Below are 27,539 nucleotides of genomic sequence, written 5' to 3'. Positions count from 1 at the left end.
AGCCCACAAATTTATGCTAACCTAAAGAAAACCCCTGCTTCCTGATTCTGTTAGTCTACTGTTCTAAACACCTTATGTTTACATTCTGTAATCCTCACACTACCCTGAGGTAATGCTGTTATTTTTATTCCCTTTTTTGAGCAGAGGAAAAGAAAGCAACTGAGAAGCTGCCTTCATCAAGACCACACAACTGGTAAAATGCCTAGTCAGGGTTGAAACTCAGGAAATAATGATTGGAAGGAGGTATTAATATTTCTGATGGAATTCGCAGTCACTCAAATTGTGCAGTTTTTTTTTCTAGCATCTTGTGAGGGCAATGACTTTTCTGTCATTTTAACATTGTGGATTGAAGACAGAAAAAAAAACACACACATTTGAACATTTAAACGTCAGAGTAGTAAACATTTCGGTCTTTGGCATTTCCTAGTCAAATATGGACTACAGGGTTCAAGGAATAATACAGAGAAGAGTAAAAGTAACAACTACGAGGACATTCTGCTGGTCGTCTGAGGAAAAAGTTACTGTCTTAGAATGGCACCTAAACCATCCTCGACTCCTGAGGCGGTGACTTTAAATTATCCCCTTTGATTGACAAGTCGCTGTCTCAAGCCGCTCTTTCGGGGGTTTTGAACGCTGGTCTGTTTTATGTGGGCTCTCTATGCCCTGCCATTATACGAAAACCCAAGCTACGTTCACGTACGGCCAAGTATGGCTTTTGTTTCTTCAAAGTTAGGGGTGGGAGGGCCGGCTTTGAGACAGACGCCTGGTTTGCTGAACTGAACCGAATGCCCCGGCTGCTTGTCCAGAAAGCTGGCGCTCAGTTTTCCCAGGAAACGGAGCTAGGACTCCCGTTTCTTTCAAATTAAAAAAAAAAAAAATCAGGATAGAGGACAGTCTTCAGATTTTAGGGATCCCGAAAGAAGACAGCAGCTCCGGGGCATACATATCTTCTCCTTTTTCTTTTCACCCCAACCTGGATCCCACTTCCGCAGCGCATTTTCCAGAGTTACACAGAAAGAACAAACTAGCCCTCCTCATTGGCTAGATTCCCTGTCCGTGCCTCAGCTACGACTCCGAGTGGTGTCTTTTAAAACGGTCTAGTCCCGCCTCCCTCGTCTAATTGGTTCATTCAAAAGGACCAGCTCAGCTGTTTATTGGTGAATATAAAAAACCAGCTCTGATTGGTTTCTCTGGACGGAACTGATGAGAGCGCGTCAACGATTGGCCTATCTGGTTTGGGCGGGCTAGCGGAAGGTTCAAACCGGAGTGGAAGCTCTCTCCTAACCGACGTGCGTCTGTGGAGAAGAGGCTTGCTCAGTGATTGTCTCGAGGGTCCCACCGGTTTAGTCACTTGCAGGGTTCTCGAGCCTCTTCACGACCGTCACCATGGAGGTGTCGCCACTACAGGTACAGCTCGCGGGAGGGGCGCGTCGCGGAGCCTCAGCGCGTCCCGGCATCTCTGCGGCTGCCCGTGAGAGAGGCGTCTGGGTCGTAGTCCGGCCGCCGAGGGCTGGGCGTGGGTTTTCCGCGTCTACTCGGGTCCCCTGGGCTCGGCGTGATCGCGAAGAGACTGAAACCTTTTTCTGGTGCAAGTAGTGAAGTATTGTCGGCTGTACTGGCTTCTAGGGTGCGGCGTTGTGTTTCAGTTTCTAGAGATTCATTTGGTCCCGGTGTAGGTCGATGGCATCGTGGTCCGCATGTAGCTTTACGCGGCACTGAGAGATGCTTTCCTCTCCTACCTGGGGCTGAAAATGGGATTGGACGACCCTGACCTTGGACAGTGCAGAGCAAGGAACACGGTTCCCACTATGGAGCCGGCAGGTCCGAGATGCTCAAAATACGTCCCTCCTGTGTTTAAAACGTTAACGTGTCCAAAGGATGGAATCCTTATCCTCCCGTACTGCTACTGTAGAATCTGTTAAGTGCCTGAGACCTGGTAGGCACTCAGTAGATATGTGTGGAGTATCTGAAAGAAGGGGGTGTGTGCTGTTGATGGCATCTAACGCATGAAAGTATTTCCATGTCAGATACACATGGCAAAATAATACGTCTGTTTAAACTGACACTTGGGGGAACCTGCTGCAGTTAACTTATATTGCCATGTTTGTACAAAACTATGCCAGCTCCATTGATACCTACCAAAAGGCTGTGCGATTTGTTTTGGTGTGTGTAAGCAGACCACTACGATAGGTATTTTGTTTCTGGTTTCTGATAAACCTATGATTCAAAATCCCTTTTCTTTAATTTTTTAAAAAATTGCTAGCCTGTAAATGAAAATATGCAAGTCAGCAAAACAAAGAAAAATGAAGATGCTAAGAAAAGATTGTCTATTGAAAGAATCTATCAAAAGAAAACACAACTGGAACATATCCTGCTCCGCCCAGACACCTACATTGGCTCTGTGGAATCAGTGACCCAGGTAAAATCAGGCTAATTAAGTGTAGTTAAGATGAATACTTTTCCAGGTTAATTTTCTATATTTCATGTACTTTGTCTTCTGGAACTGGCCTAAGCTATCATCTACATTGTCATACTAATTCAGAAGACTTTACAGTAACCATGATAATAAAACAAAGTAGATATATAAAGTAACCGTATTTCTTTTTCTTATTTCCAGCAAATGTGGGTTTATGATGAAGATATTGGCATTAACTATAGGGAAGTCACTTATGTTCCTGGTTTGTACAAAATCTTTGATGAGATTCTAGGTAAGTATATTCTTAATACAAAGATCTACTGGTCAGATGTGAGAAGTATTATTCATAGCAAAAAACAGTTGGCAAAGTTTAGACAGTCTGCTGGAATCTAGGAAGTTGAGTTCTTAGAAACAGTCCTATGAATAAAAATTGCTAAATGAATACCTCATCAATGTTACTCCTGCACTGCTTGAGACTTTTTTCTTTTTATATCTTAGAGGTAAAGAGTGTTTTCTAAAATACTTTAAGTTTTTACAAATGTGTATTTTCTTTCAGTCAATGCTGCAGACAACAAACAAAGGGACCCAAAAATGTCTTGTATTAGAATCACAATTGACCCGTAAGTCTCCTGCTTAGTCTTTTGTTTTTTTTGTAGCACCCTGTTGCTGTTAATTGCATTTACTTGATTTATAGTAAAGTTGAGCTTTTTTTTAATGGGATTTTGCAAAAGTGCAGAAAGGTAGAGTGCTAAAATGAACAATCTAGATGGCTACCATCTAGATCCAACAGTTGTCAACACTTTGCCATATTGTGTACCATCTATATTTTTTAATCATTTCAAAATAAATTATAGACATTATAACACTTTATCTCTAAATATTTCAATAAACATCTCCAATAAGTTCTCTAAGTATTCCAGAGTCTATAGCTATAACTTTTTCTCATGATGCTATTCAAACAGTAAACCAGCAGATGGTGATAAAGAATAATTTGATCTAACATTTCTGCTTATAAATGTCCTTTTGTGGGTAGTCAGGGTGTAGCTTCCCTTTGTTATTATCCTATTCAGTTATAACATAAACTATACTTTAGATTCTTTTTGGGAAATGTGTTAATGATGTGCTTGAGTGCTCCTAAGGACTTGATGCCATAGTCTTTTAAAAAATATTAAGCTAGTTTTAAACTACGTGTGAGAGAGGGCAATGGCACCCCACTCCAGTACTCTTGCCTGGAAAATCCATGGATGGAGGAGCCTGGTAGGCTGCAGTCCATGGCGTCGCTAGGAGTCGGACACAACTGAGCGACTTCACCTTCACTTTTCTCAACTGAGCGACTTCACCTTCACTTTTCTCTTCCATGCATTGGAGAAGGAAATGGCAACCCACTCCAGTGTTCTTGCCTGGAGAATCCCAGGGATGGCGGAGCCTGGTGGGCTGCCGTCTATGGGGTCACACAGAGTTGGACACGACTGAAGCGACTTAGCAGTAGCAGCAGCAAGCTACATGTAATAAGAACCATAGTGTGTGTCGTTAGAACTAAAATATAAGTCCGAATAAATTTTGAATATTTTATTGGTGAGCAGGGACGTTTACAATTGATAATGCGCTTTCATATTTGTTTTGCCAGTGTGCTTTGTCAGGTGGGAAAGCTAAGGGAGCTGGGACAGTGCAGATGATCCTCTTAAAAGCGGTATAATAATATTGTTTCCAAATTTTGTCCTTTTCTTTCCATTGGGCATAAGTCATTTCCCTTTGTTTATCCTAACATTTTAAAGCTTCATATTTTTTCAGTATTATCAGTGTCTGCCCAGGTGTTGGAAAAGGATTGATTTTTTTTTTTCCTTTTGGCTCCTATTTCATGAGTGTTAGGAACTAAGTGTGCTGAATTTCAGAAGGTATATATATAAAGAGTCATAAAGAAATTGAGACGTGTGTTTTAGAGACAATGGAATTTAAATATGAAAAGAATTAAGCACTAGCTTAACATCTGTTTTACAAAAAAAGAATTCAATCTTCTTTTCTTAGGGAAAACAATTTAATTAGTATATGGAATAATGGAAAAGGTATTCCTGTTGTCGAACACAAAGTTGAGAAGATGTATGTCCCAGCTCTTATCTTTGGACAGCTCCTAACTTCTAGCAACTATGATGATGAAGAAAAGAAAGTAACAGGTAGAGTATTGAGGAAAATAAAAAACATATTTGTTGCTGAAAAAATACATCTTTTCAAAGATTGTGGCCTAAAGGTTAAAAATATGGGAGTAAATCTCTATAATTAAATAGCATTGCCAGTGATTAAGAAATAAAGCTGTAAATGAGATAAGAACAATTAAATCACATTTTATATTTATTTGCCCAGGTGGTCGAAATGGCTATGGAGCCAAACTGTGTAACATATTCAGTACCAAATTTACTGTGGAAACAGCAAGTAGAGAATACAAGAAAATGTTCAAACAGGTAAGTAAATGAGTATCTTGTGCCTTGATTATAAATTATGCTATAGCAATAATAATTATAAAATAGTGGCATTAATGGTTTAACATAATTTATAATCTATTAAATCATGGGAGAGGGAAAGTGAAGTTGCTCAGCCGTGTCTGACTCTTTGTGACACCACAGACTGTAGTCTACCACGCTTCTCCATCCATGGTATTTTCCAGGCAAGAGTACTGAAGTGGGTTGCCATTTCCTTCTCGAGGGGATCTTCCCCACCCAGGGATCAAACCCGGGCCTCCTGCATTGCAGGCAGACGCTTTACCCTCTACCCTGAGCCACTAGGGAAGCTCATAGAAAGTTACTCATAAACGTATATTAGGGGAGTTGGGGGGTGGGAGTTGGTTTGGTTGAGTGTGTGTTTTTCTTTTTTTAGGACTTGTAAATTTGTGTTATTTAATTCTAGTTTGTGAGATAACTTGAGTTTTTTTCTCTCTATTCTTTATTTCCATAGACATGGATGGATAACATGGGGAAAGCTGGTGAGATGGAACTCAAGCCCTTTAGTGGAGAAGATTATACATGTATTACCTTCCACCCTGATTTGTCCAAGTTTAAAATGCAAAGCCTAGACAAAGATATTGTTGCACTGATGGTTAGAAGAGCATATGATATTGCTGGATCCACTAAAGATGTCAAAGTCTATCTCAATGGAAATAGGCTTCCAGTAAGTATTTTACTGAATGTAGGCAATGAGGTACTTTGTGTGACCATCATCAAAAGCAAAGTTGATTTTTTTTTCCTCCCATTTGTTTTTCTTAGCACTTCTCAGATATGTTCTGTAAAGAAAACATAATGCCACATTTAAAAAAAGTCAGTTAACTTATTTTAAGTTCACTGAAGTCTTTCTCAAAGAATCTTCTAACTAAATCCTTTTGTGTCCTTTAATGACCATCCTCTTATACATATCAGTGAACACCGTTTCATTAGTTTTGAAAAATCTTTATAACCTACTTTTTCATTTACTTAAAAAAAATTAATACTATTATTTTTTAGGTGAAAGGATTCCGTAGCTATGTAGATCTGTATCTGAAGGATAAGGTAGATGAAACTGGCAATCCATTGAAAGTTATCCATGAACAAGTAAACCACAGGTGGGAAGTATGTTTAACAATGAGTGAAAAAGGCTTTCAGCAAATTAGCTTTGTCAACAGCATTGCTACTTCCAAGGTAATTTTATTTTTGAATTATCAATCATGATTATATTTACATATTTCATATAAGTATTCTTGTTTTAAATATATAAAATGAACTTGAATATTTGGCTACCTTGGCATCAAGGGAACTAAATTAGCTTTTAAAATGTTTGATTATTATTACAATTTTGAGGGTAATGGATTTACAGTTTGGTATTTTTCCTCATTAGGGTGGCCGACATGTTGATTATGTAGCTGATCAGATTGTGACTAAACTTGTTGATGTTGTGAAGAAAAAGAACAAGGGTGGTGTTGCAGTAAAAGCACATCAGGTATAATACTTTAACACTGTTCTTTCTTGAAAGTCAAGGAAGAAGCAAAAGTCTATAAATAAAGCATGAGTAAATTTTTAGTAATTTACTGTCAATTTTTACTGCAGGTAAAAAATCACATGTGGATTTTTGTGAATGCCTTAATTGAAAACCCAACCTTCGACTCCCAGACAAAAGAGAACATGACTTTACAAGTCAAGAGCTTTGGATCAACATGCCAGCTGAGTGAAAAATTCATCAAAGCTGTGAGTACTTGGAAGGAAATAAACGATAGAAGCATCTTCCTTTATTTTCCATTGCCCTTCTCAACTCTGCAGAAACCAAAATTCCTCCCACATGTCTTCTCTCCCTGAAAAGGAAATTAAAAAAACAACCCTTACCGCTTACCAACTCTTACCAAGCCCTTAATTATCATCTATATGACATCTCTGTTTATTTGGCCATTACATGTCACCAGTTCAGATCACTTCTGAATTTACCTCATCTAACTAGTTACCAAGCACTGAATGCCTTAAGTTGCTCTCAGCGGACACATCCAAAACTGAATCAGTTCTCTCCATACTCACTAATCGCCATTCATGGAACTTCCCCACCCTCAAAAAACAAAACTATGTCCTGTTTTAGTCAAAGGCTCCAACCAACTGTTAGGTTGCATAAACCTGAATTCCTTAATTCAGCCTACAAGACCCTGCCGTTTCCAACCTTATCTCAGTACCACTTTTCCCACATTACCTAAGTCTCACTCCTACTGGCTTTAAATTACTCAAAAACAGAGTACTCTTCCCTCTTTAGAGCTTTTTCACATTTCGGGCAGAGGGATTACCTTGCCTGAAACGCTTTTCACTTGGCTGACTACTTTTAGGTCTTAACTGTCATTTCTTTAGGAAAACCTTTACTTTATATTCATTTCCCTAAAAATTTGTTCCCATAAGACACTGGCCATATATTATTATACATGATATGCTTTCCACTTATCTCTTCATACTGTAATCGCTCATTTTATTTCTGTCTTCCTTGTTGTACCAAACTCCTTTAGGACAAGGACTACAGCTAATTTGTTTTAACCACTAGATCTCCACATGGAGCTCATGCCTGGCACCATATAAGTATGTAGTCAGTAAATATTGAATGAAAACCCAAAGGAACCAGCTGCCTCAATAGTGATAATCTGAGACAGGAAAATGTGCCACATCCTGCCCATTTTTGTGGGAATTCATTTGTATTCCATATTTCTGACAGAACTCTTTTTCCCTAACATGAATCTTCTCATTTTCAGGCGATTGGCTGTGGTATTGTAGAAAGTATACTAAATTGGGTGAAATTTAAGGCCCAAATCCAGTTAAACAAGAAGTGTTCTGCTGTAAAACATAACAGAATCAAAGGAATTCCCAAACTTGATGATGCCAATGATGCAGGTACATATTTAATGTTTCCAAAGTTTAAATCTTATACTTATTTGATTTGATTCATTGACAGCATACTGTGGGTATTTTTCCCTTGACACTTAATATTCAACAGAATATTTGTACTTTGTTAAAAATCAGCCAGTTCCCTGTTACTGAACACTTGGGTCATTTATGTTTTTAACTGTTAAAAATAGTTTTGAAATGATTATTTTGGTGTATAAAACAAGAATGTTTATACAGTAGTCTTCTCAACCTTCCTAAGTCCCTGGCTATCTCTGAAAAATAAAATGACAGACATTAACAGGAAAAAAACAAGTGTATTTATTTAATATAGTTTCATGTGACCTGAAAATTTGTAAGGAAGTGAAAACCCAAAAAAATGGTTAAACTTAAGTGATTTTATGCTAGCTTTGATGAAGAATGCAAAGTTCTGGAAAGATATGATAGGACAGTGATTATTAGCTGATTATAGTAAACCTGGGGAAACTTAGCATGGCCTTTTCATTCAGATTCTTCTTGGTGACCTTTAATCTTAGATTAAAATGTTCTTTTCTTCCGGGTTTAAGGCGAGCACCTCCTTCATGAGGATCTTATGACCTGCTTCAGGAGAGAAGTTTAGGGGAGAGATCAGAGAGATATTCTTGCTTCTACTAAAGTTTTCTTTTCTCAAAACTCCCTGAGCTTAATAAGATAATGTGCCAAGGTGCCATATTTTAGAGGCATGTCCTAAACCTCATTACCCACAAAATATGTTAAATGTAATATGATCAAGCAAATGTTTGGCAACAGTATAATCATCATGAAAGATTAGTCTAGGAAACTAAGACTTTATTAACTTACAAACTTTAGTTAAACTATAAGTCCAATTACTTAACTCTATTTCACTCTCAAGCCAACTTGTTATGAATTGTAAGTTATTTGTGTTTTATCACATGTCTGAATTAGTATATTTGAGGTTGGACTAAATATGCTAATATTTATTTATTTTAGGAGGCCGAAACTCTACTGAGTGTACACTTATCCTGACAGAGGGAGACTCAGCTAAAACTTTGGCTGTTTCAGGCCTTGGTGTGGTTGGGAGAGACAAGTATGGGGTTTTCCCTCTTAGAGGAAAAATCCTCAATGTTCGAGAAGCTTCTCATAAACAGGTAGAGTATATAAAAACTATCTTCAGAATCTAAGCTTATATTTCACCCCCTTATTGGGAGGATATAAGATATATATAAGATTTTAAAATATATCTTAGTTTGTCGTTATTTTAGAAAATTGTGTATAATGTAGCATATCTTAACAGATCTTTCTGACTTAGTAAAGTATAGGCTGCTGCTAATAACTCAAAAATACTGGAATTCCAAAAAATCCAAGCAACGTATACTGTTATAATTCTTTGTTCCTTTAAAGTTTGTAAATAAAATCTTACCTTTTTGTCTATATGTCCGTTTCAGATAATGGAAAATGCTGAAATTAACAATATAATTAAGATTGTGGGTCTTCAGTACAAGAAAAACTATGAAGATGAAGATTCACTGAAGACTCTACGTTATGGAAAGATAATGATTATGACAGATCAGGTCAGAATTAAACATGTCTTATTGTTGCATTGCTTTTCTGCCATGAAAGGATATTATTTATCTTTAGTCCACATCTAATAAGATATGTTTCTATTTTATGCATATTATATAATACAGGTTAAGTGAGTCCAAATTTGAATAGCTTTTTTTTTCTTTAATCCCCACAGAAAAACTTTTGAGAAATTGCCAGTATGTCAGTCACAATTTTTTTTAGTTTCTAAGCAAATCTTTTGTGTTTTGGCTTTCCAAATACTTCTAGGACCAAGACGGTTCCCATATCAAAGGCTTGCTGATTAATTTTATCCATCACAACTGGCCCTCTCTTCTGCGACATCGTTTTCTGGAGGAATTTATCACTCCCATTGTAAAGGTATACTGATTTCTAAGGTACCATAATGGATATTTGAAGGCTCTACTCCTCAACCCTGGATACACATATAACCTCAGTGATGTGTGATGGTATGCAGGGAACCCAGCAGTGTGGAAAGCCATAGCAATGTGTTTTTTTTACCTCAGGTGTCTAAAAACAAACAAGAAATGGCATTCTATAGCCTTCCTGAGTTTGAAGAATGGAAGAGTTCTACACCAAATCATAAAAAATGGAAAGTCAAATATTACAAAGGTTTGTACTGAAACTCACATAGAACTTCTCATTTTGTTATATACCATTGTACAGGTTTATATGGAGTAACTTGGTGTTCTTGCTTTTGTAGGTTTGGGTACCAGCACATCAAAGGAAGCTAAAGAATACTTTGCAGATATGAAAAGACATCGTATCCAATTTAAATATTCCGGTCCCGAAGATGATGCTGCAATCAGCCTGGTGAGTTTGAGTGTATTTCACAAATACATTCTGGTTTTAGAGGGGCTTCCCAGGTGGAGCAGTAGTAAAAAAAAAATTGCCTGCCAATGCAGGAGATGCAAGAAACATGGGTTCCATCCCTGGGTCGGGAAGATCCCCTAGAGAAAGAAATGGCAGCCCACTCCAGTATAGTTGACTGGAAAATCCCATGGACAAGGGAGCCTGGTGGGCTACAGTCCATTGGGTTGCAGAGTCAGACACAACTGAGCACATACACACACTGGTTTTAGAAATCAGTGTTTTAACTAGTCAACTGAAACATTTAATTTTTCATGTAATAAAATGTTCTATAAAATAGATGATTTTCAGTACACATATTCCAAAGAAAGGAATCAGGTATTTTAGAAACTGAGTTATTATGGTTTGTTAGTTTTTTCTAGAAAAAATATTTTGGTATCTGTTAGTGCCAGTAACATCTTTTTTACCTTCTAATTTGTAGGCCTTTAGCAAAAAGCAGACAGATGATCGAAAGGAATGGTTAACTCATTTCATGGAAGATAGAAGACAACGAAAGTTACTTGGCCTTCCTGATGTAAGAAAATTTTAAATATATCCCACAAAATGTACTATTTACTGACCTTTTAGAATTGATAGTATAGCAAATTAAGGCTACTAAATAAATGTTTCAGTAAAAAAGTTAATAGATAACTACTTATAAATATCCTTATTTAATGATTGCTGCATAGATGTATTAGACCTGAAAGAAACTACAAAGTCAATAAACTTTTTTCCTAATTGTACAGCAAATAAATTTGCTTTGTCTTTAAAACATAAAATACTTTATAATTCTTTGTTTTTGAAAGACTTTAAGAATTAGCATAGAAATGATAATGCTTTGTTTTATTTTTGCATTAAGCATTGTTAAGACCAGTGATGTTTTTTATCTTAAACTAGATCATTTAATACTCTCTTTGGTTCCTCAGGATTATTTGTATGGGCAAGCTACCACATATCTGACATACAATGACTTCATAAACAAGGAACTTATCCTGTTTTCAAATTCTGATAATGAAAGGTCTATCCCATCTATGGTGGATGGTGAGTTCTATTTTTACCATAAGATGGAAATCAATGCCTAGAAATGATTAAATTAATGATATTAATATTTGCACGTCTTTCATTTTGAAGGTTTGAAACCAGGTCAGAGAAAGGTTTTGTTTACATGTTTCAAACGGAATGACAAGCGAGAGGTGAAGGTTGCCCAGTTAGCTGGGTCAGTAGCTGAGATGTCCTCTTATCATCATGGTGAGGTAAACACATTATCTATAATGTTTCTGGAAAGCATTATAGCAGAAATACCTGCAAAGTCATTCTCCAAACAGTTGGTGAAAGTATAAGCTGGTACATCCATAGTAGAGAATAATTTGGTGAAATATATCAAACTATAAAATTGTTTATTTTGTAACTTAATCTGATTATAAAAATAATGTGCCTATAATGGGCTTCCCTGATGGCTCAGGCTAAGGAATATGTCTGCAATGCAGGAGACCCACATTTGATCCCTGGTTTGGGAAGATCCCCTGGAGAAGGGAATGTCTAAAACAAGGCTACTATAATCAAAAGATATGCAAGGATCTACATTCAAAGATATTAATATTTAGTAATGTTTGCTATAACTTTGTTATGCCAAAATTTAGACATGGAAAGTGTCCATCAAATGGAAAATTATTATAAATTATGACATCTGTACATGGAATCTGTGATATAAGTGATAGGTGGGGCTTCCCTGGTGGCTTAGAGGTAAAGAATCTGCCTGCCAATGCCGGAGACACGTGTTCGATCCTTGGGTCAGGAATATCCCCTGGAGAAGGAAACGGTATTCTTCAACCCACTCCAGTATTCTTGCCTGGGAAATCCCATGGACAGAGGAGGAGCCTGGCAGGCTAGAGTCCATGGGGTCACAAAAGAGTCAGACATGACTTAGCAACAACAACATATCTATAGGTACTAACACTGAAGAACATAGTGAGGGAAAAGAAAAGAAGACCAGAATAATAATATACTCCAAACTGTTATCTTTGGTTATCCCTGGGAATGGGAAAGGGCAGTTTTCTAATTTTTCATATATGTCTGAATTGATTGCCTTTATACAAACATACATCTGTTCGTTTTTTATTTTGAAATTGGTTTTTTGCATTTATTATATAAAACATTTTTAAAGAATAAGATTTCCTGTAAGTTTCTAGAGTTTTAAAGAGATGATTGTCTTGCTTGTTGCTTCAAATCAAAATATAGTAGGTACTTTGTAGATGTTCACCTAGTAAATATTTGTTTAATGCTTACCGTGTACAGAGTATACAAAATTAAATCATATATATTCTCTACCTTTAACATATAATCACAGTTAAGCCAGAGGGCTACCACACATGTGCACATACACTCACACAACTATAGAGTGAAACGTGCTAGAATAGAAAGGAGTAGTTTTTAACACAGAGGAGGAAATACTTCATTCTGCAGAGGGTAAATGGAGGAGCTGTGCCTTCAGGGTTAAGACTTGATAGAAATTGCTGGAAGGCAAGCAATTTCTGAACTAGGGGCCAGAAGTCTTAGGTTTACGTACTACGTCTGCCATGTATTTATCTTGGAAAAGCCAGTAAACATCTACACTTCATAAAACCTTACAGGATTATAGTGAAATATAGTCATAACAATAGACACGTTATTATTGAGGCTATGGATGAGACTAATGAATCTTTTTTCCCCCAGATGTCACTAATGATGACCATTATCAATTTGGCTCAGAACTTTGTGGGCAGCAATAATCTGAACCTTTTGCAGCCCATTGGTCAGTTTGGTACCAGGTTGCATGGTGGCAAGGACTCTGCTAGTCCTCGATACATCTTCACAATGCTCAGGTGGGTATGCTTCCGATTTTTAGTAAATTGTCATTTCCAATTTTGAAGTCTTGTGAGTTAGTTGACCAAAAACAGAAAAATTCAGTTAATCAGAAAATGGATTTTTGATGCAAATGTTTGCATTCTTAATTGTTTTAAACTAGCTCATTAAAGTTTAGTCTACTCTTTGCAATGAGTAGAAAATCAAAATTCTATTTCAGTTTGATAGCTTAGCCTTTATATCCCTTAAAATGTTGTTTCCTTGCCAAACTATAAATGTTTTACTCTTGTTTCTTTTTATTTTCTTCTCTTTTCTTCCATCTAGAGCTGTGGTTATCAACCAGGGTAGTTTTCACCCTTGAGGGGACATATGGCAATGTCTGGAGACATTTTTGATTGTCATGACTAGGGGAGCCATGCTATTGGCATCTAGTGAGGCCAGGGGTATTGCTGAACACTCTGTAATGCACAGGACAGCACTTGCACAGCACAGAACTATCTGACCCAGTAGTGCCAAGATTAAGAAACTCCGATATAGAGTTTAAGCCAGAGTCAAGATAAGAACTTAATTCTTCTTAAATACCAAAGTGGAAATACTGCTTCCTTTACAAGTCTGTGGAAAGTACATTATGATTGGTCAATTTTCAACTGTCATCTTATTCATTCTTTCAACAGCATAGGGCATAATTAATAATTCCATCCCTGAGCCTCTTTTTTTCTCTATTTATCCTCCAGGACACTAGGCTGTTGGTTCTCCTCCTTAGTAGTCTTCTTCAGTGGGTCCTTCTCATCTTCCCAACCTCCAAATTATGGCCTGCCCTGGGGCTTCTTCATCTGATCTCTTTCTACTAACTATACTGCCTTCCCATCCAGGGATGATATCTCATGCATCCAGTCTCAGCTCCAGCTCTGGCCTCTAAATTTCATGTCCCTCTCAGCTTTTACTACTTGGATGTCTAATAAATATCTCAAACATAAGTTCAAAACTACACTCTTAGTCCCTGTCTCAGTAAATGAAATACCATCCTCCTAATTCTCAGGCTAAAAATTTGGAGTTACCTTTGACTTGTTTTCTCTACACTTGCATCCAGTTCATCAGCAAGTCCTGGGGACTCTGAACTGGAAAAATACTTAGTCACCCCATTCAATATATAGACTAGTATAGTCTACCACCCTTCTTTCTGTTGGCAGTAGATTAACTTTTTTAATAGGTTCCTCGAGTTCAAAACCTTCCAACTTTTTAAAAAATATTTATTTATTTGGCTGTATCAGGTCTTAGTTGTCACATGCAGAATCCTTGTTGCAGCACATGAGCTTCTCTTTAGTTGTGGTGCATGGACTCTAGAGTATACGGGCTCATTAGCTGCCTCACAGCATATGGGATCTTAGTTCCCCGACCAGGGATCAAACCCATGTCCCCTGCATTGGAAGGTGGATTCTTAGCCACTGGAATAACTTCTTCATTCAGAAAAAAATTAGAGCTTTATTTTAGCAAGCCAGACCCTATATGATCTGTGCTCCCCCTCCCCATGTCTTGATTCCATCTCATACTATCTCTTCTTCGAACACACCTGGCCTCTTTGCCTATAATCAAAGAGGCCAAGCACACTCCCTCAGTGCCTCTGACTTACTGGTACCTCTGTTTGCTGTATGTACACTTTCTCTCAGTTTCTTCTGTGCTCAAATATTATCCTATCAGAAAGGGCTTAGCATTCCTTAGCAGCCCCTCAACCAATTTTAGGTACTTTATCTATTTAATATTTACCATACCACCTGACAAAATGTACATTCATTGGCTGTACTACTAGAGTATCTACCTGTACTGAGCTCCTTAAAGACTGAGACTTAATATCTGCAGTGCTTGACATATATGTAGAAAATACTCTAAATAATATTGGTAAATGAATATTAACAGGTAAAGCCAAGGTAGTTTTTATGTATATATCTGAAATAACACATGTTCTTTCCATGAAAGTTGTGTCAAAGCCAATATTTTTCTAAAACAACATTCTTTGTTTTCTCTTTAGCCCTTTGGCTCGGTTGTTATTTCCAGCAAAAGATGACCATACATTAAAGTTTTTATATGATGACAACCAGCGTGTTGAGCCTGAATGGTATATTCCTATTATACCCATGGTGTTGATAAATGGCGCTGAAGGAATTGGTACTGGGTGGTCCTGCAAAATCCCCAACTTTGATGTTCGTGAAGTTGTGAATAACATCAGACGTTTGATGGATGGAGAAGAACCTTTGCCAATGGTAACTATTCTGTGGACTAAGAACCTTAGTTTTCCTCTGGTTTCAATTCAGCAGATGATGTAGCTAAAGAGCATAAAAATTTATTTATTGCTTAATGTTAGATTTACTGTTTAATGCTGTTGGGATTTGTTTTAGTATCACATTTCGAAAACATTCTTTTTTTAAATACCAATTTAGCTTCCAAGTTACAAGAACTTCAAGGGTACCGTTGAGGAGCTGGCTCCAAATCAATATGTGATTAGTGGTGAAGTGGCTATTCTTAATTCTACAACCATTGAAATCTCAGAGCTTCCCATCAGAACGTGGACCCAGGTAAGTAAGGATTTCTTTTTTGATTTCTGTGATGGGGAAACATTTTTTATACTAACGTATGTTGAATACACAGGAGCCTAAGTTTTAGAAACTTACAAAAGGATTCTTTCTTTTAGACGTATAAGGAACAGGTTCTTGAGCCCATGTTGAATGGCACTGAGAAGACACCGCCTCTCATAACAGATTATAGGGAATACCACACAGACACCACTGTGAAGTTTGTTGTGAAGATGACTGAAGAAAAGCTGGCGGAGGCAGAGAGAGCTGGACTACACAAAGTCTTCAAACTCCAAACTAGTCTCACATGCAACTCTATGGTATGTCCTGTTTTATGATAAACGTGTTTCCATGTATATTACAGGTTAATATCAATTTTTAAAGGATGTCTTAGGCTACTTTTACATTTTCAAAGAATGAGGTCATTCCTTTAAAACCATTAAAGTTTAGCCAATTTATCTACTGTTGACTCTAATCTTGTTTTTTCTTTTCTAGGTCCTCTTTGACCATGTAGGCTGTTTAAAGAAATATGACACAGTTTTGGATATTCTAAGAGACTTCTTTGAACTCAGGCTTAAATATTATGGATTAAGAAAAGAATGGCTTCTAGGAATGCTTGGTGCTGAATCTGCTAAACTGAATAATCAGGCTCGCTTTATCTTAGAGAAAATAGATGGCAAAATAATCATTGGTATGTTTCTGGACCGATAACTGCCTGTACTAAAATTACAATCTTGCCTCACTTCTTTTAAACAGTTTTGGTAAGAGGAATGATAGGGAGGGAGGACAAAATCCATTTATTTCTGCTGGTTCCATGTGTGTCTTTCATATATCTAAATAAGCATTTATGGTTTAAAAGAGATAGCTTTTCCTAGACTGAGCATCTTGAGAAATCAGAAATTAGTTAACATTCCCTGGTGGCTCAGACGGTAAAGTGCCCACAATGCGGGAGACCGGGGTTCAATTCCCGGGTCGGGAAGATCTCCTGGAGAAGGAAATGGCAACCCACTCCAGTACTCTTGCCTAGAAAACTCCATGGATGGAGGGGCCTGGTGGGCTACAGTCCATGGGGTCACAAAGAGTCTGACAGAACTGAGCGACTTCACTTTCACTTTAGACAGAAGAGAATGGAGAGCTAGAAGAGGTCCCTGTGTAAACTGATTGATAACAGCAGAGAGAAGTCTGATAGAAAAACCAAAAAGGAAGGAGGATTTTAAATGGATTATATTATAAGTAAATTGTATACCCAAGACTGAAAGTTCTGTCTAAGGGAATTTTAAGACATTCCAGAAGCAACAAAATCAAAGTTTAAGTATTAACCAGGAATAAAACAGTTTTGACTAAAGTTAGAAGCCTCAGCTCTGGCCAGGATTAACTAAAAAAGCCAGGTAACTATGGGTTGTAGTAGCAAGTACCAAAACACGACAACACAAGTTACATAGTGATCACAGGATAATTTTCTAATGGTACACAAAAATGTTTAGTTTAATAGTTACATATTCAGGGGTCTTTTAAAATACTATAACAGTGCATCTCAGTCCCCTAATTTTACAGATACTACCGCTTAAGACAAAGCTAAATAAATAATATTGGGTATGACTCAAAAATAAAAAGTAAAGATTATATTTAGTTGACTAGAATTTAGGAAATACTAGAGACTGTCCAGGCTTCTTGAAGAGTTAATATAGAAGGCCTAAAGGTGTGACTTATGTCAAGTTAATTGGCACTTAGAACCTCACTATATCACAGCTAGTAACATTCAGTATCCCTCAAAGTCTAATAAATTGACTATAGTAGACACTGAGAAGGGGGTACTATAGAAAAAAGGGAACAAATGCATTGTAAGGGGCCATAACAAGAGAAATCAATGTTTGGATGGTGGCACTAAGAACTTACCTGCTCGAGTGTTGAAATGAAAAGAACAGAGTATAATTGAGGTTGATATTTATCAGAAATAAAGGTTTTGATTGTCTTCTGTTATGATTAGATCACAACCTCATATATGATTTGACTGCCCCCTTGTGGTAATTTATATTTATCAGTGGTTTAGGGAGAAGACTTGGTGTCCACCAGGATGTACAAATTTATGCAAAAAGACCTTATAAGTTCCAGTTTTAATCTTTTGACTTAATATGGTAAAAACTTTATCCTTTCCTAAAATATTGCTCAAAACTACTGTCTCTGTGTTCACATTTGTTTAAATAGAAAATAAGCCTAAGAAAGAGTTAATTAAAGTTCTGATTCAGAGAGGATATGATTCGGATCCTGTGAAGGCTTGGAAAGAAGCCCAGCAAAAGGTAATTTCTTGGTTAGCATTTTCTATGTTATTAGAGATTGTGTACAATCTAATGTCTATATTTCACATTTCCTATTAAAGATACATTTTAATTTCTTGTTTAGGTTCCGGATGAAGAAGAAAATGAAGAAAGTGACAGTGAAAAGGAAACTGAAAAGAGTGACTCTGCAACAGATTCTGGACCTACCTTCAACTACCTTCTTGACATGCCTCTTTGGTATCTAACCAAGGAAAAGAAAGATGAACTGTGCAAACTAAGAAATGAAAAAGTGAGTTGTTGCTGGATAGTACATGTTGCTTGGTTGTATTCTAATGGTGAAAGAAAATTGTGGGCTTTGGGAAAATGCTGTTTATGCACATAAATTAACTCTTAATTTTCTGACTGTCTTATGAAGGAGCAAGAGCTAGAAACATTGAAGAGAAAGAGTCCATCAGATTTGTGGAAAGAAGACTTGGCTGCTTTTGTTGAAGAGCTGGAGGTGTGTAGTTTATAATGCCCATGTTAGAATTTGTATTAATGAAATAAGCTATTCTAGCAATATACCTCGTCAGGAAATTTCACAGTTGACAATAGAAAGAATATAGGGGGCATAAGTAAATGGTACCAGGAAACACACTACCTAGAAGTTTTCACAGGAAGAGGGGAAAGGACAAAAGTTGATTTTTGACCTATTGGGAGTGAGAATTTAAATGTAGAAGAACACCAACCCAGCCCCCGAAGTAAACCTGAAAGGACAAAGACAGTTTCCTTCAGGGCTGGCTAATCAGTAGTTTAAGAAGATCCTTTGTTTCCAAATCAGTAATACTGTTTTGCAACATTATCTTTAACATAAGAAAAAGTATCTTAATTCCATAAATTAAGCTAAAATCTTTAATGTGAAGATTTATGTTATTGCACTTCAGTTTGGATGTCTAGCTTATAATCGGTGATTGGATACATTACTGGAATCACATCCTTTCTGCTTATTTGAGTTTATAAACGTATACATTTATGTGTATGTATATGTGTTTTATCCTTAATTCTGATTCCCCATTTTATCCTCAAAGGTTAAGTTGTAGAATCAAACGTAGAACTCAGTCTTTTATCTCCACTTTTCAAAGTGTGCCTTAATGTTTGAACAGCTTATCACAAATTTACCTTTGAGATGTAACAAACTGAAATCAGTTTAATCATTGCCTTTTATTCTGTCCCTAGGGATAAAGTGACATCTATGCTGTAATGTCCTTGTTAGCTTATAGACTTGCTGTCTTTTTTTTTTGATGTGACCCCATTGTATATATATATTTTTTAATTGAAGGATAATTGCTTTACAGAATTTTGTTGTTTTCCGTCAAACCTCAACATGAATCAGCCATAGGTATACATATATCCCCTCTATTTTGAACTTCCCTCCCATCTTCCTCCCCATAGCCTTGCTTTCTTATATCCACCTTTTCTAGGTTGTTGAAGCAAAGGAGAAACAAGATGAACAAATAGGACTTCCTGGGAAAGGTGGGAAAGCAAAGGGGAAAAAAACACAAATGGTAGAAATTTTGCCTTCTCCAAGTGGAAAAAGAGTCATCCCCCGAGTGACTGAAGAAATGAAAGCAGAGGCAGAAAAGAAAATTAAAAAGAAAATTAAGGTAATACTCTTGAAAGCTTATACATAAAACACTTTAAGCATTTTTCCACTTAGAACTGAACTAATCATAGAACTTCTAATCCCGTAGTTTGGAATTTATCAACTCATCATAACTTCCCTTTCTTACGAGCCTGATTTATTTTCAATGTTTAAGTATCTTTGAAAAAGTCATACCCATACCATTATTCAGAGCTCTTAGCCAAAATAGAAAGAAAAAAAAAATCACTCTTTGACCAAATATATATTTGTATATTTGACCCTATATTATTCTGAATAATAAGTTGGCAGAATTTGACCATTTTTGTTGTGTGGTCTTTTAGAGTGAAAATACTGAAGGAAGCCCTCAAGAGGATGGAATGGAAATGGAAAGCCAAAAACTGAGACTGGAAAAGAAACAGAAAAGAGAGCCAGGTATTGAAACATCTTAAGAAAAATGATGTAGAGTTGAGATTAAATTCTGTTTGTTACCTAGTATGTTCCACATAGATATTCAGAAGTTCTTCTTGAGGTCCATGAAGGACTATATCTGAAATTCCCTATCTTTTTCCTTGGTATTTGATTTTTGTAATGAAATACTTTATTGGGCTCTGAAGAAAATGCTCAGTTTGTTAAGTTTCACTTTCTAGCTGGTTATAAGGTTTTAATATATATAACATCAGTTCAGTCGCTCAGTCGTGTCCGACTCTTTGCGACCCCATGAATCGCAGCACACCAGGCCTCCCTGTCCATCACCAACTTCCGGAGTTCACTCAGACTCACGTCCATCGAGTCAGTGATGCCATCCAGCCATCTCACCCTCTGTCGTCCCCTTCTCCTCCTGCCCCCAATCCCTCCCAGCATCTGAGTCTTTTCCAATGAGTCAACTCTTCGCATGAGGTGGCCAAAGTATTGGAGTTTCAGCTTTAGCATCAGTCCTTCCAGTGAATACCCAGGACTGATATCCTTTAGAATGGACTGGTTGGATCTCCTTGCAGTCCAAGGGACTCTCAAGAGTCTTCTCCAACACCACAGTTCAAAAGCATCAATTCTTCCACTCTCAGCTTTCTTCACAGTCCAACTCTCACATCCATACATGACCACTGGAAAAATCATAGCCTTGACTAGACAGGCCTTTGTTGGCAAAGTAATGTCTCTGCTTTTTAATATGCTGTCTAGGTTGGTCATAACTTTCCTTGTCCAAGGAGTAAGCGTCTTTTAATTTCATGGCTGCAGTCACCATCTGCAGTGATTTTGGAGCCCAAAAAAATAAAGTCTGACATTGTTTCCACTGTTTCCCCATCTATTTGCCATGAAGTGATGGGACCAGATGCCATGATCTTCATTTTCTGAATGTTGAGCTTTAAGCCAACTTTTTCACTCTTCTCTTTCACTTTCATCAAGAGGCTTTTGAGTTCCTCTTCACTTTCTGCCATAAGGGTGGTGTCATCTGCATATCTGAGGTTATTGAGATTTCTCCCGGCAATCTTGATTCCAGCTTGTGCTTCTTCCAGCTCAGCGTTTCTCATGATGTACTCTGCATAGAAGTTAAATAAGCAGGGTGACAATATACAGCCTTGACGTACTCCTTTTCCTATTTGGAACCATATTCATATATAAAGTTTCTTGAAGACAGTCACCACATCTTAGTCATGTTGTTTTATCCCCAGAGTTCAGCACTGTACCTGGGATATACTTAACACTCACTCAGTAAATTAAATAGAAATAACAACTCTAACCATTTGTTTATGCCTTTACTGAATATCTACTTATTTTTAACATCTTCATTGAGCTGTTTTAACATACTCACATGCAAGATTCACTCATTTAAAGTGTACCATTTGGTGATTTTAGTATACTCAGTTTTAGAACAGTTTCTTGCCCTGCAAAGAACACTGTACCCATTAATGGTCACTCTCCATTTTCTCCCAACTCCCCCTCCCCCCAGGCAACCACCAATCTACTTTCTGTGTCTAGATTTGTCTATTCTGGACATTTTATATGAATGGAATCATGTAATATTTTCCTTTGTGGCTGACTTCTTCACTTAACATAATGTTTTCAAGGGTCAGCCATGTAGTAACATGTATCAATACTTCATTCTGTTTTGTTGCCAAATAGTTTTTCATTGTATGAATATACCACATTATATTTATTTGGTCATCAGCTGATATTTGGATTGTTTCCACTTTCTTTGGAGAAGTGTCTGTTCAGATCCTTTGCCCATTTTTTACATTGGGTTATTTGTCTTTTTATTGTTGAGTTAGTTGGAAGAGTTCTTTATATTCTAGATGCCAGATCTTTATCAGATATATGATTCTCAAATATTTTCTGCCAGCCTGTGAAATATCTTTTCATTTTCTTGATGGTGTCCTTTGAAGCACAATTTTTAATTTTGATGAAGTCTAATTTATCTTTTTCTAATGTTGCTCATATTTTTGGTGTCATATCTAATCTTTTGCCTAAGGAATTCCCTGGCAGTCCAGTGATTAGGACTCCATGCTTTCACTGCTGAGGGCCCAGGTTTGATCCCTAGTTGGGGAACTAAGATCCTGCGAGCCCTGTGGTGTAGCCAAAAAAAGAAGAAAAGATTTATCCCTATTTTCCTCTAAGAGTTTTTAGTTTTAGCTTTTACATTTAGGTAATTTTGAAGTAAGTTGCATATGGTATAAGCAAGGGGTCCAACTTCATTCTTTTGCATGTGGATATCCAGATGACCCAGCATCATATATTGAAAAAACTTTCCCTATTGAATTGTTTTCACTTTTGCCAAAAATCTAAAGTTTATTTATGGATTCTCAACTCTATTCCATTGATTGATGTATATGTCTATCCTTGAGTACCTACTTTTGATAGGTAATGTGTGCTCAGTTCTGTGGGGAGTACAAAGATGAATAAAACAAATAGAAACATTTTTTGTTGTTGTTCAGTTGACTGGTCACATCCGAGTCTTTGAGACTCCCTGGACTACAGCACTGCAGGCTTCCCTGTCCTTCACTGTCTCCCAGAGTTTGCTCAAACTCATGTCCAGATGCCATCCAACCATGTCTGTTGTCCCTTAAAGATCTTAGTGTTGAAAAAGAAGTAGTAAGAAAATGGGAGGGGAGCTCAAGAGGGAAGGGATATATATATAGTTACGGCTGATTCACATTGTTGTATGGCAGAAACCAACAACGTTGCACAGCAGTTATCCTCCAAAAAAGTAATAAAAGTATGCCGTATGTACTATGCTGTTTAAACTACCTAGCAATCAGTACTTTGGCCACTTGATGCTAGTGGCCAACTCATTAGAAAAGACCGTGATGCTGGGAAAGATTGAAGGCAAAAGGAGAAGGGGGTGGCAGAGGATGAGATGGTTAGATAGCATCACCAATTCAATGAACATGAATTTGAGCAAACTCCAGGAGATAGTGAAGGATGGGGAAGCCTGGCTGCAGTTCATGAGGTCACCAAGAGTGGGTCACAAATTAGCAACTGAACAACACAAAGCAATCAATTAGCATATAAAGCCAATGAATCAAATAAGTATTATATAATGTGCATGGGACAATGAGAAGGCCCCCTTCGCAGAGTGGGAGGGTTTATTTTGAAAAATAGTAGCAAATAGTTATATCAAATTGTGGAGAGTTAGGAAACCAGGTTGTTGGGGAGGGTGGATATGTTGGATTCAACTAGGTATATGAAGAAAGAACTAAGTAGACCAGTAGGGAGACTGTTCTTCTTATCTTTGGGCCTAAATGAGGGAAATAAATAGCAAAGGGTGGGTATGAGAGACAGTTGGGGTTAAGAATTAACAAGACTTAGTGACTTTAAACCTCCTCAACTCAGCCATTAAATGCCCCTTAAGGTTTGGGCCAAGCCATTCTTCCCTTTGCATTGTCTCCCTTGCCTTGACTTGTATAACTTACTGATCTTCCAGCTGTTCTTATGCCTTTCCCATCTCCACACTGTAGCCTACAAAACTCTTTAAAAATGCAAATCTGGTCATGTAAGTTCCCTTTTTAAAACAAAATTCTTAACAAGACCAGCCATTCTCCTCCTGACTTCTGTTTTCCAGCCATAATGGATTTCTTTCAGCTTCCTAAACGCACTGTATTTTCTCACAGAACTTTGTACATGTTATATCCTGAACTAGAATGTTTGTCATCCATTTCCCTTCAGCTAGTTAACTCTTGTTTAAACTTCAGATCTCAGCTCAAACACCTCTTTCTTGCAAAAGCCTCATATTTATATATATATACATGCATCCATGGAAAATCCCATGAGAGGAGCCTGGTAGGCTGCAGTCCATGGGGTCGTGCAGAGTCGGACACGACTGAGTGACTTCACTTTCACTTTTCACTTTCATGCATTGGAGAAGGAAATGGCAACCCACTCCAGTGTTCCTGCCTGGAGAATCCTGGGGATGGCAGAGCTTAATGGGCTGCCGTCTCTGGGGTCGCACAGAGTCGGACATGACTGAAGCGACTTAGCAGCAGCAGCAGCACACGCATACTATTGATGCATGCCCTATGTAAACACATATACTGTGGGATTACTACTACTATGGGATTAGATGACCAAGCTATAAGCTCCTTAGCAAGGGGGACTATGTCTGTCTCCCTTCACCATTGTATTCCCAGTACTAGCACAGAGTTAAGTATTAGGTTGGCCAAAAAGTTCATTCAGTTAGTGACTGCTTTGTTGAATAAAGTCCTTGGTAAATAGGAAAAATATATCTTTTATTTTTACACTTTAAGCCAAATGAAGTTTTGGGGCAACCTAATATTTGAAGGATAGATGGATGATAGATGGAGAAAAGTGAGTCAGAGAATATGTAAAGATGGTTAATTCCTATCTCCTTTCCAGTTACCAAGACAAAGAAACAAACTACATTGCCATTTAAACCAATCAAGAAAGCAAAGAAAAGAAACCCCTGGTCCGATTCAGAATCAGATATGAGCAGTAACGAAAGTAATTTTGATGTCCCTCCACGAGAAAAAGAGTCACGGAGAGCAGCAGGTAAGGAAAAGTGAAGAACATGCTGCATATTCTGAAAAATTCAAACGACCTGTGTATTTCAAGATACATAATCCCAGAAATTGTTATCTTAGAGCAGTAATTAAAATTTTGAGAAATTAAGACATCTTTTCAAAGATTAAACTGAAGCTTGTATCTTCAGGACATATTGTATTAATATGTGGATTAAATATTTCTCCTGTTGTCCTCTTTGATTCTTTGCATATGTATATTTTTAACAGCAAAAACCAAATTCACAATGGATTTGGATTCAGATGAAGATTTTTCAGATTTTGATGAAGACACTCAAGATGATTTTGTCCCATCAAATGCTAGTCCACCTAAGATCCAAACTTCCCCGAAGTAAGTATCCTCTCTAATAGGGATTTTAGCATGATTGTTTTTAATAGTTGATGATATATTCTTTGTTGTTTGACACATTTAGAACTGGTCGTCAGGATGTTTTGTTTTATTTTATTCTAGACATAATAACAAAGAACTGAAGCCACTGAAGAGTGCCTCATCAGGTATGTATTTAAGTAAAAATTGTGAGATGTCTGCTTTACTGGACACTCAGGTCCACCTGGCTTCTAACCCAGACTATATTATCCAAGTCCTGTCTTTGAAAATAAATGTGGGTTCTTGTTAGTATTACATTGATATTGGTCATTAGATTTAGTTTTGCACATGAATAAGTTCTCCATTTAATATATTAAAAGTAACCATGTGCTTGCCAGGTACTGTGCTAGAGATACAAAAAATAACTTTGCTGATGAAGAACCCAGAAATTAGAACAAAGTTATAAAAGTGTGTTTGAAATATTCCAGAAAAGTCACAAACATGGTGTTTGAATAGGAATTCAGAGCAGGGACAAAGCACGGATTTTTGTGTATTGCTTATATGTACTACTTTCCTTTCCATTTGAAGTAACAGAGCTTGATGCTGATGATGCTGAGGATAATGCACCACCTCCTCCAAGCTCTCCTGCTGCAGATTTCCCAGCTGTAACTGAAACCATAAACCCTGTTCCTAAAAAGAATGTGACAGCAAAGAAGACAGCAGCAAAAAGTGAGCCTCAGTCTTTGAATTGGGTAATATTGGGATTAACTAACTGGCTTCTACAAGTCAACTTCAAATTTTTATTCTCCAAATTTACTATAGGTATTAAAATAAAGACCTTGTCTAAATGAAAACAAATCCTTAGATCTTTATAATCAAAATTGCTAGTCAGAAGATTTTTAAAAAGTGTTTCTCAAAATGCCAGGTGTTATCCTAACTAGTCATACCTATGACAGGGATGGGACTTAGAAACAGTTACAAACACTTAACATGAAGCCTATAACTACAAAAAAAATCAGATACTTAAGAATATTTCAATTCTCTTATGCATTTTCGTCTCGATTGTTGTCTTTTCCTATGTTAAATATAAGCGGAAAGCAAGTTGCTAAAGAAAGTTCACTGTGGAAACAGTTCAGCTAAGAGTGACCATGATGAATGCCTGTCTTACAGGTCAGTCTTCCACCTCCACTACAGGCACCAAAAAAAGGGCTGCACCAAAAAAAACCAAAAAGGATCCAGACTTGGATTCTGATGTCTCTAAAAAGCCTAATGCCCCCAAAACCAAGACTCGCCGCAAAAGGAAGGCGTCCTCCTCTGATGATTCCGACTCTAATTTTGAGAAACTGATCTCCAAAGCAGTCACAAGCAAGGTACTTGTTCTAGTCGGTCCTTTCACTGTAGGTTTTTTTTCCCCACTGAAAAAAGTTACTGTGAAACACGTAATCAAGCTTTGCTGCTAATAATTTGGCTCATTTTTAAGAAAATAAATGTAAATCCATTACCCTTGTACTCTATGTAGTTTAGCTGTAAAACAGCTAAATGTCACTAATCAGTCAATGAGAGGTTTGCCTTTGGTCTGTTTCTTACTACTTGTTAGAAGGTGGAAAATTCCTTGAGTTGTAGTCTGTTGGTATATTTTTTGCATTGAAATTCTACTGTCCGGTTGATACTGGAAATTATTTGCGCTGTTCTTTTTTAGAAACCCAAGGAGGAAAGTGATGATTTCCATCTGGACTTGGACTCAGCTGTGGGTTCTCGGGCAAAATCTGTAAGAACAAAGAAACCTATAAAGTACCTTGAAGAATCAGATGAAGATGATTTCTTTTAAAATGTGAGGTGATATTTTAAGTAATGATCTTAAAGTTAGGTAAATGTCTCAATTTCCTCCCCTCTGAATTTAGTTTGGGGAAGGCAGTTTTAGTTCAGGACCATTAAAGTGAAGTATGTAGAGCCCAAGTGTCCTTTATCTCTCTGTAATACTGTATAATACTGTGACCATCTCGTGGACAGTGTTTTGTTTTCTTCTCTGCTTTGTATATGTATTTAGTCTGTTTTCTTGTCTTTTAAAGTATGATTTTAGGTTCTCCTGGCCTCTCGGGATAGTTGTGTGGTAACTTTAGCATAATGTAGTTTGACAGTTCATTAAGCTAAAATTGGAGCCCTTTGACATAAAGTTTCTACTCTGCCTACTTTCAGTAAATATGAGATAGAGCATGATTAGTTCTCTGTTTTATCTTAGTTTTATAAGTAATTTTCCATCAGATAGAACTCTATGTAGTTCCAGTTCCAAATACTCACTCAGCCTTTTATATGCTGAATTTTTAAGCAGTGAAAAATTGTTCATATTCTTCATATCCTTTTGAATAACAGCAGAAACCGTCAATAAAATGAAGAAAATTAGATCCTAAGTTGTGATTATCTCAACACTTGACTTGTCCCCTCAGATTGCAAAGGAGTCAGGAACAATATTCTCAAAGAATATTGATACTATACTCAGCAGTGAGTTTTTATATCCATTTTGGGAAATCTCCATAATTTTCCATTTATAAACTTTTCAAGACCTTCCTGCATTCATTACATGTGTGTGACTTGAGTGATGTTAATGTTTTTGTAAATATTTACTATGTTTTTCTATTTAGCTTAATTCCAACTATTTTGTACTTTAATAAAATGTTGTAAACATTGCAA

General features: G+C 37.1%; 1 protein-coding gene across 2 annotated transcripts; it reads left to right on the top strand.

Moving 5' to 3' along the window:
• Nucleotides 1-1,282: 1,282 nt before the first annotated feature.
• TOP2A (DNA topoisomerase II alpha) lies at nt 1,283-27,539 on the top strand. Of its 2 annotated transcripts, none has more exons than XM_015458846.3 (35): nt 1,283-1,407; nt 2,264-2,419; nt 2,618-2,708; nt 2,973-3,036; nt 4,442-4,587; nt 4,775-4,872; nt 5,363-5,575; nt 5,905-6,078; nt 6,275-6,376; nt 6,484-6,621; nt 7,653-7,791; nt 8,773-8,930; nt 9,228-9,353; nt 9,613-9,723; nt 9,870-9,975; nt 10,067-10,176; nt 10,655-10,747; nt 11,139-11,253; nt 11,344-11,465; nt 12,925-13,073; nt 15,080-15,311; nt 15,489-15,623; nt 15,740-15,940; nt 16,116-16,311; nt 17,826-17,917; nt 18,021-18,185; nt 18,312-18,395; nt 19,357-19,539; nt 19,859-19,949; nt 24,363-24,515; nt 24,755-24,875; nt 24,996-25,039; nt 25,440-25,580; nt 26,046-26,221; nt 26,551-27,539. In XM_015458846.3, exons 1-35 carry the CDS (start codon nt 1,387-1,389, stop codon nt 26,677-26,679), a joined length of 4,575 nt encoding a protein of 1,524 aa, XP_015314332.1. In that variant the 5' UTR covers nt 1,283-1,386; the 3' UTR covers nt 26,680-27,539. The 2 variants fall into 2 exon arrangements, with proteins under 2 accessions (XP_015314332.1, XP_005220838.1); XM_005220781.5 differs by having other exon boundaries at nt 26,022-26,221.

The sequence above is a fragment of the Bos taurus genome, chromosome 19 (assembly GCF_002263795.3).
Source record: "Bos taurus isolate L1 Dominette 01449 registration number 42190680 breed Hereford chromosome 19, ARS-UCD2.0, whole genome shotgun sequence".
Taxonomy (NCBI): domain Eukaryota; kingdom Metazoa; phylum Chordata; class Mammalia; order Artiodactyla; family Bovidae; genus Bos; species Bos taurus.
The sequence above is the reverse complement of the archived record's forward strand: the minus strand, read 5'-3'. Positions and strand labels throughout refer to the sequence as shown.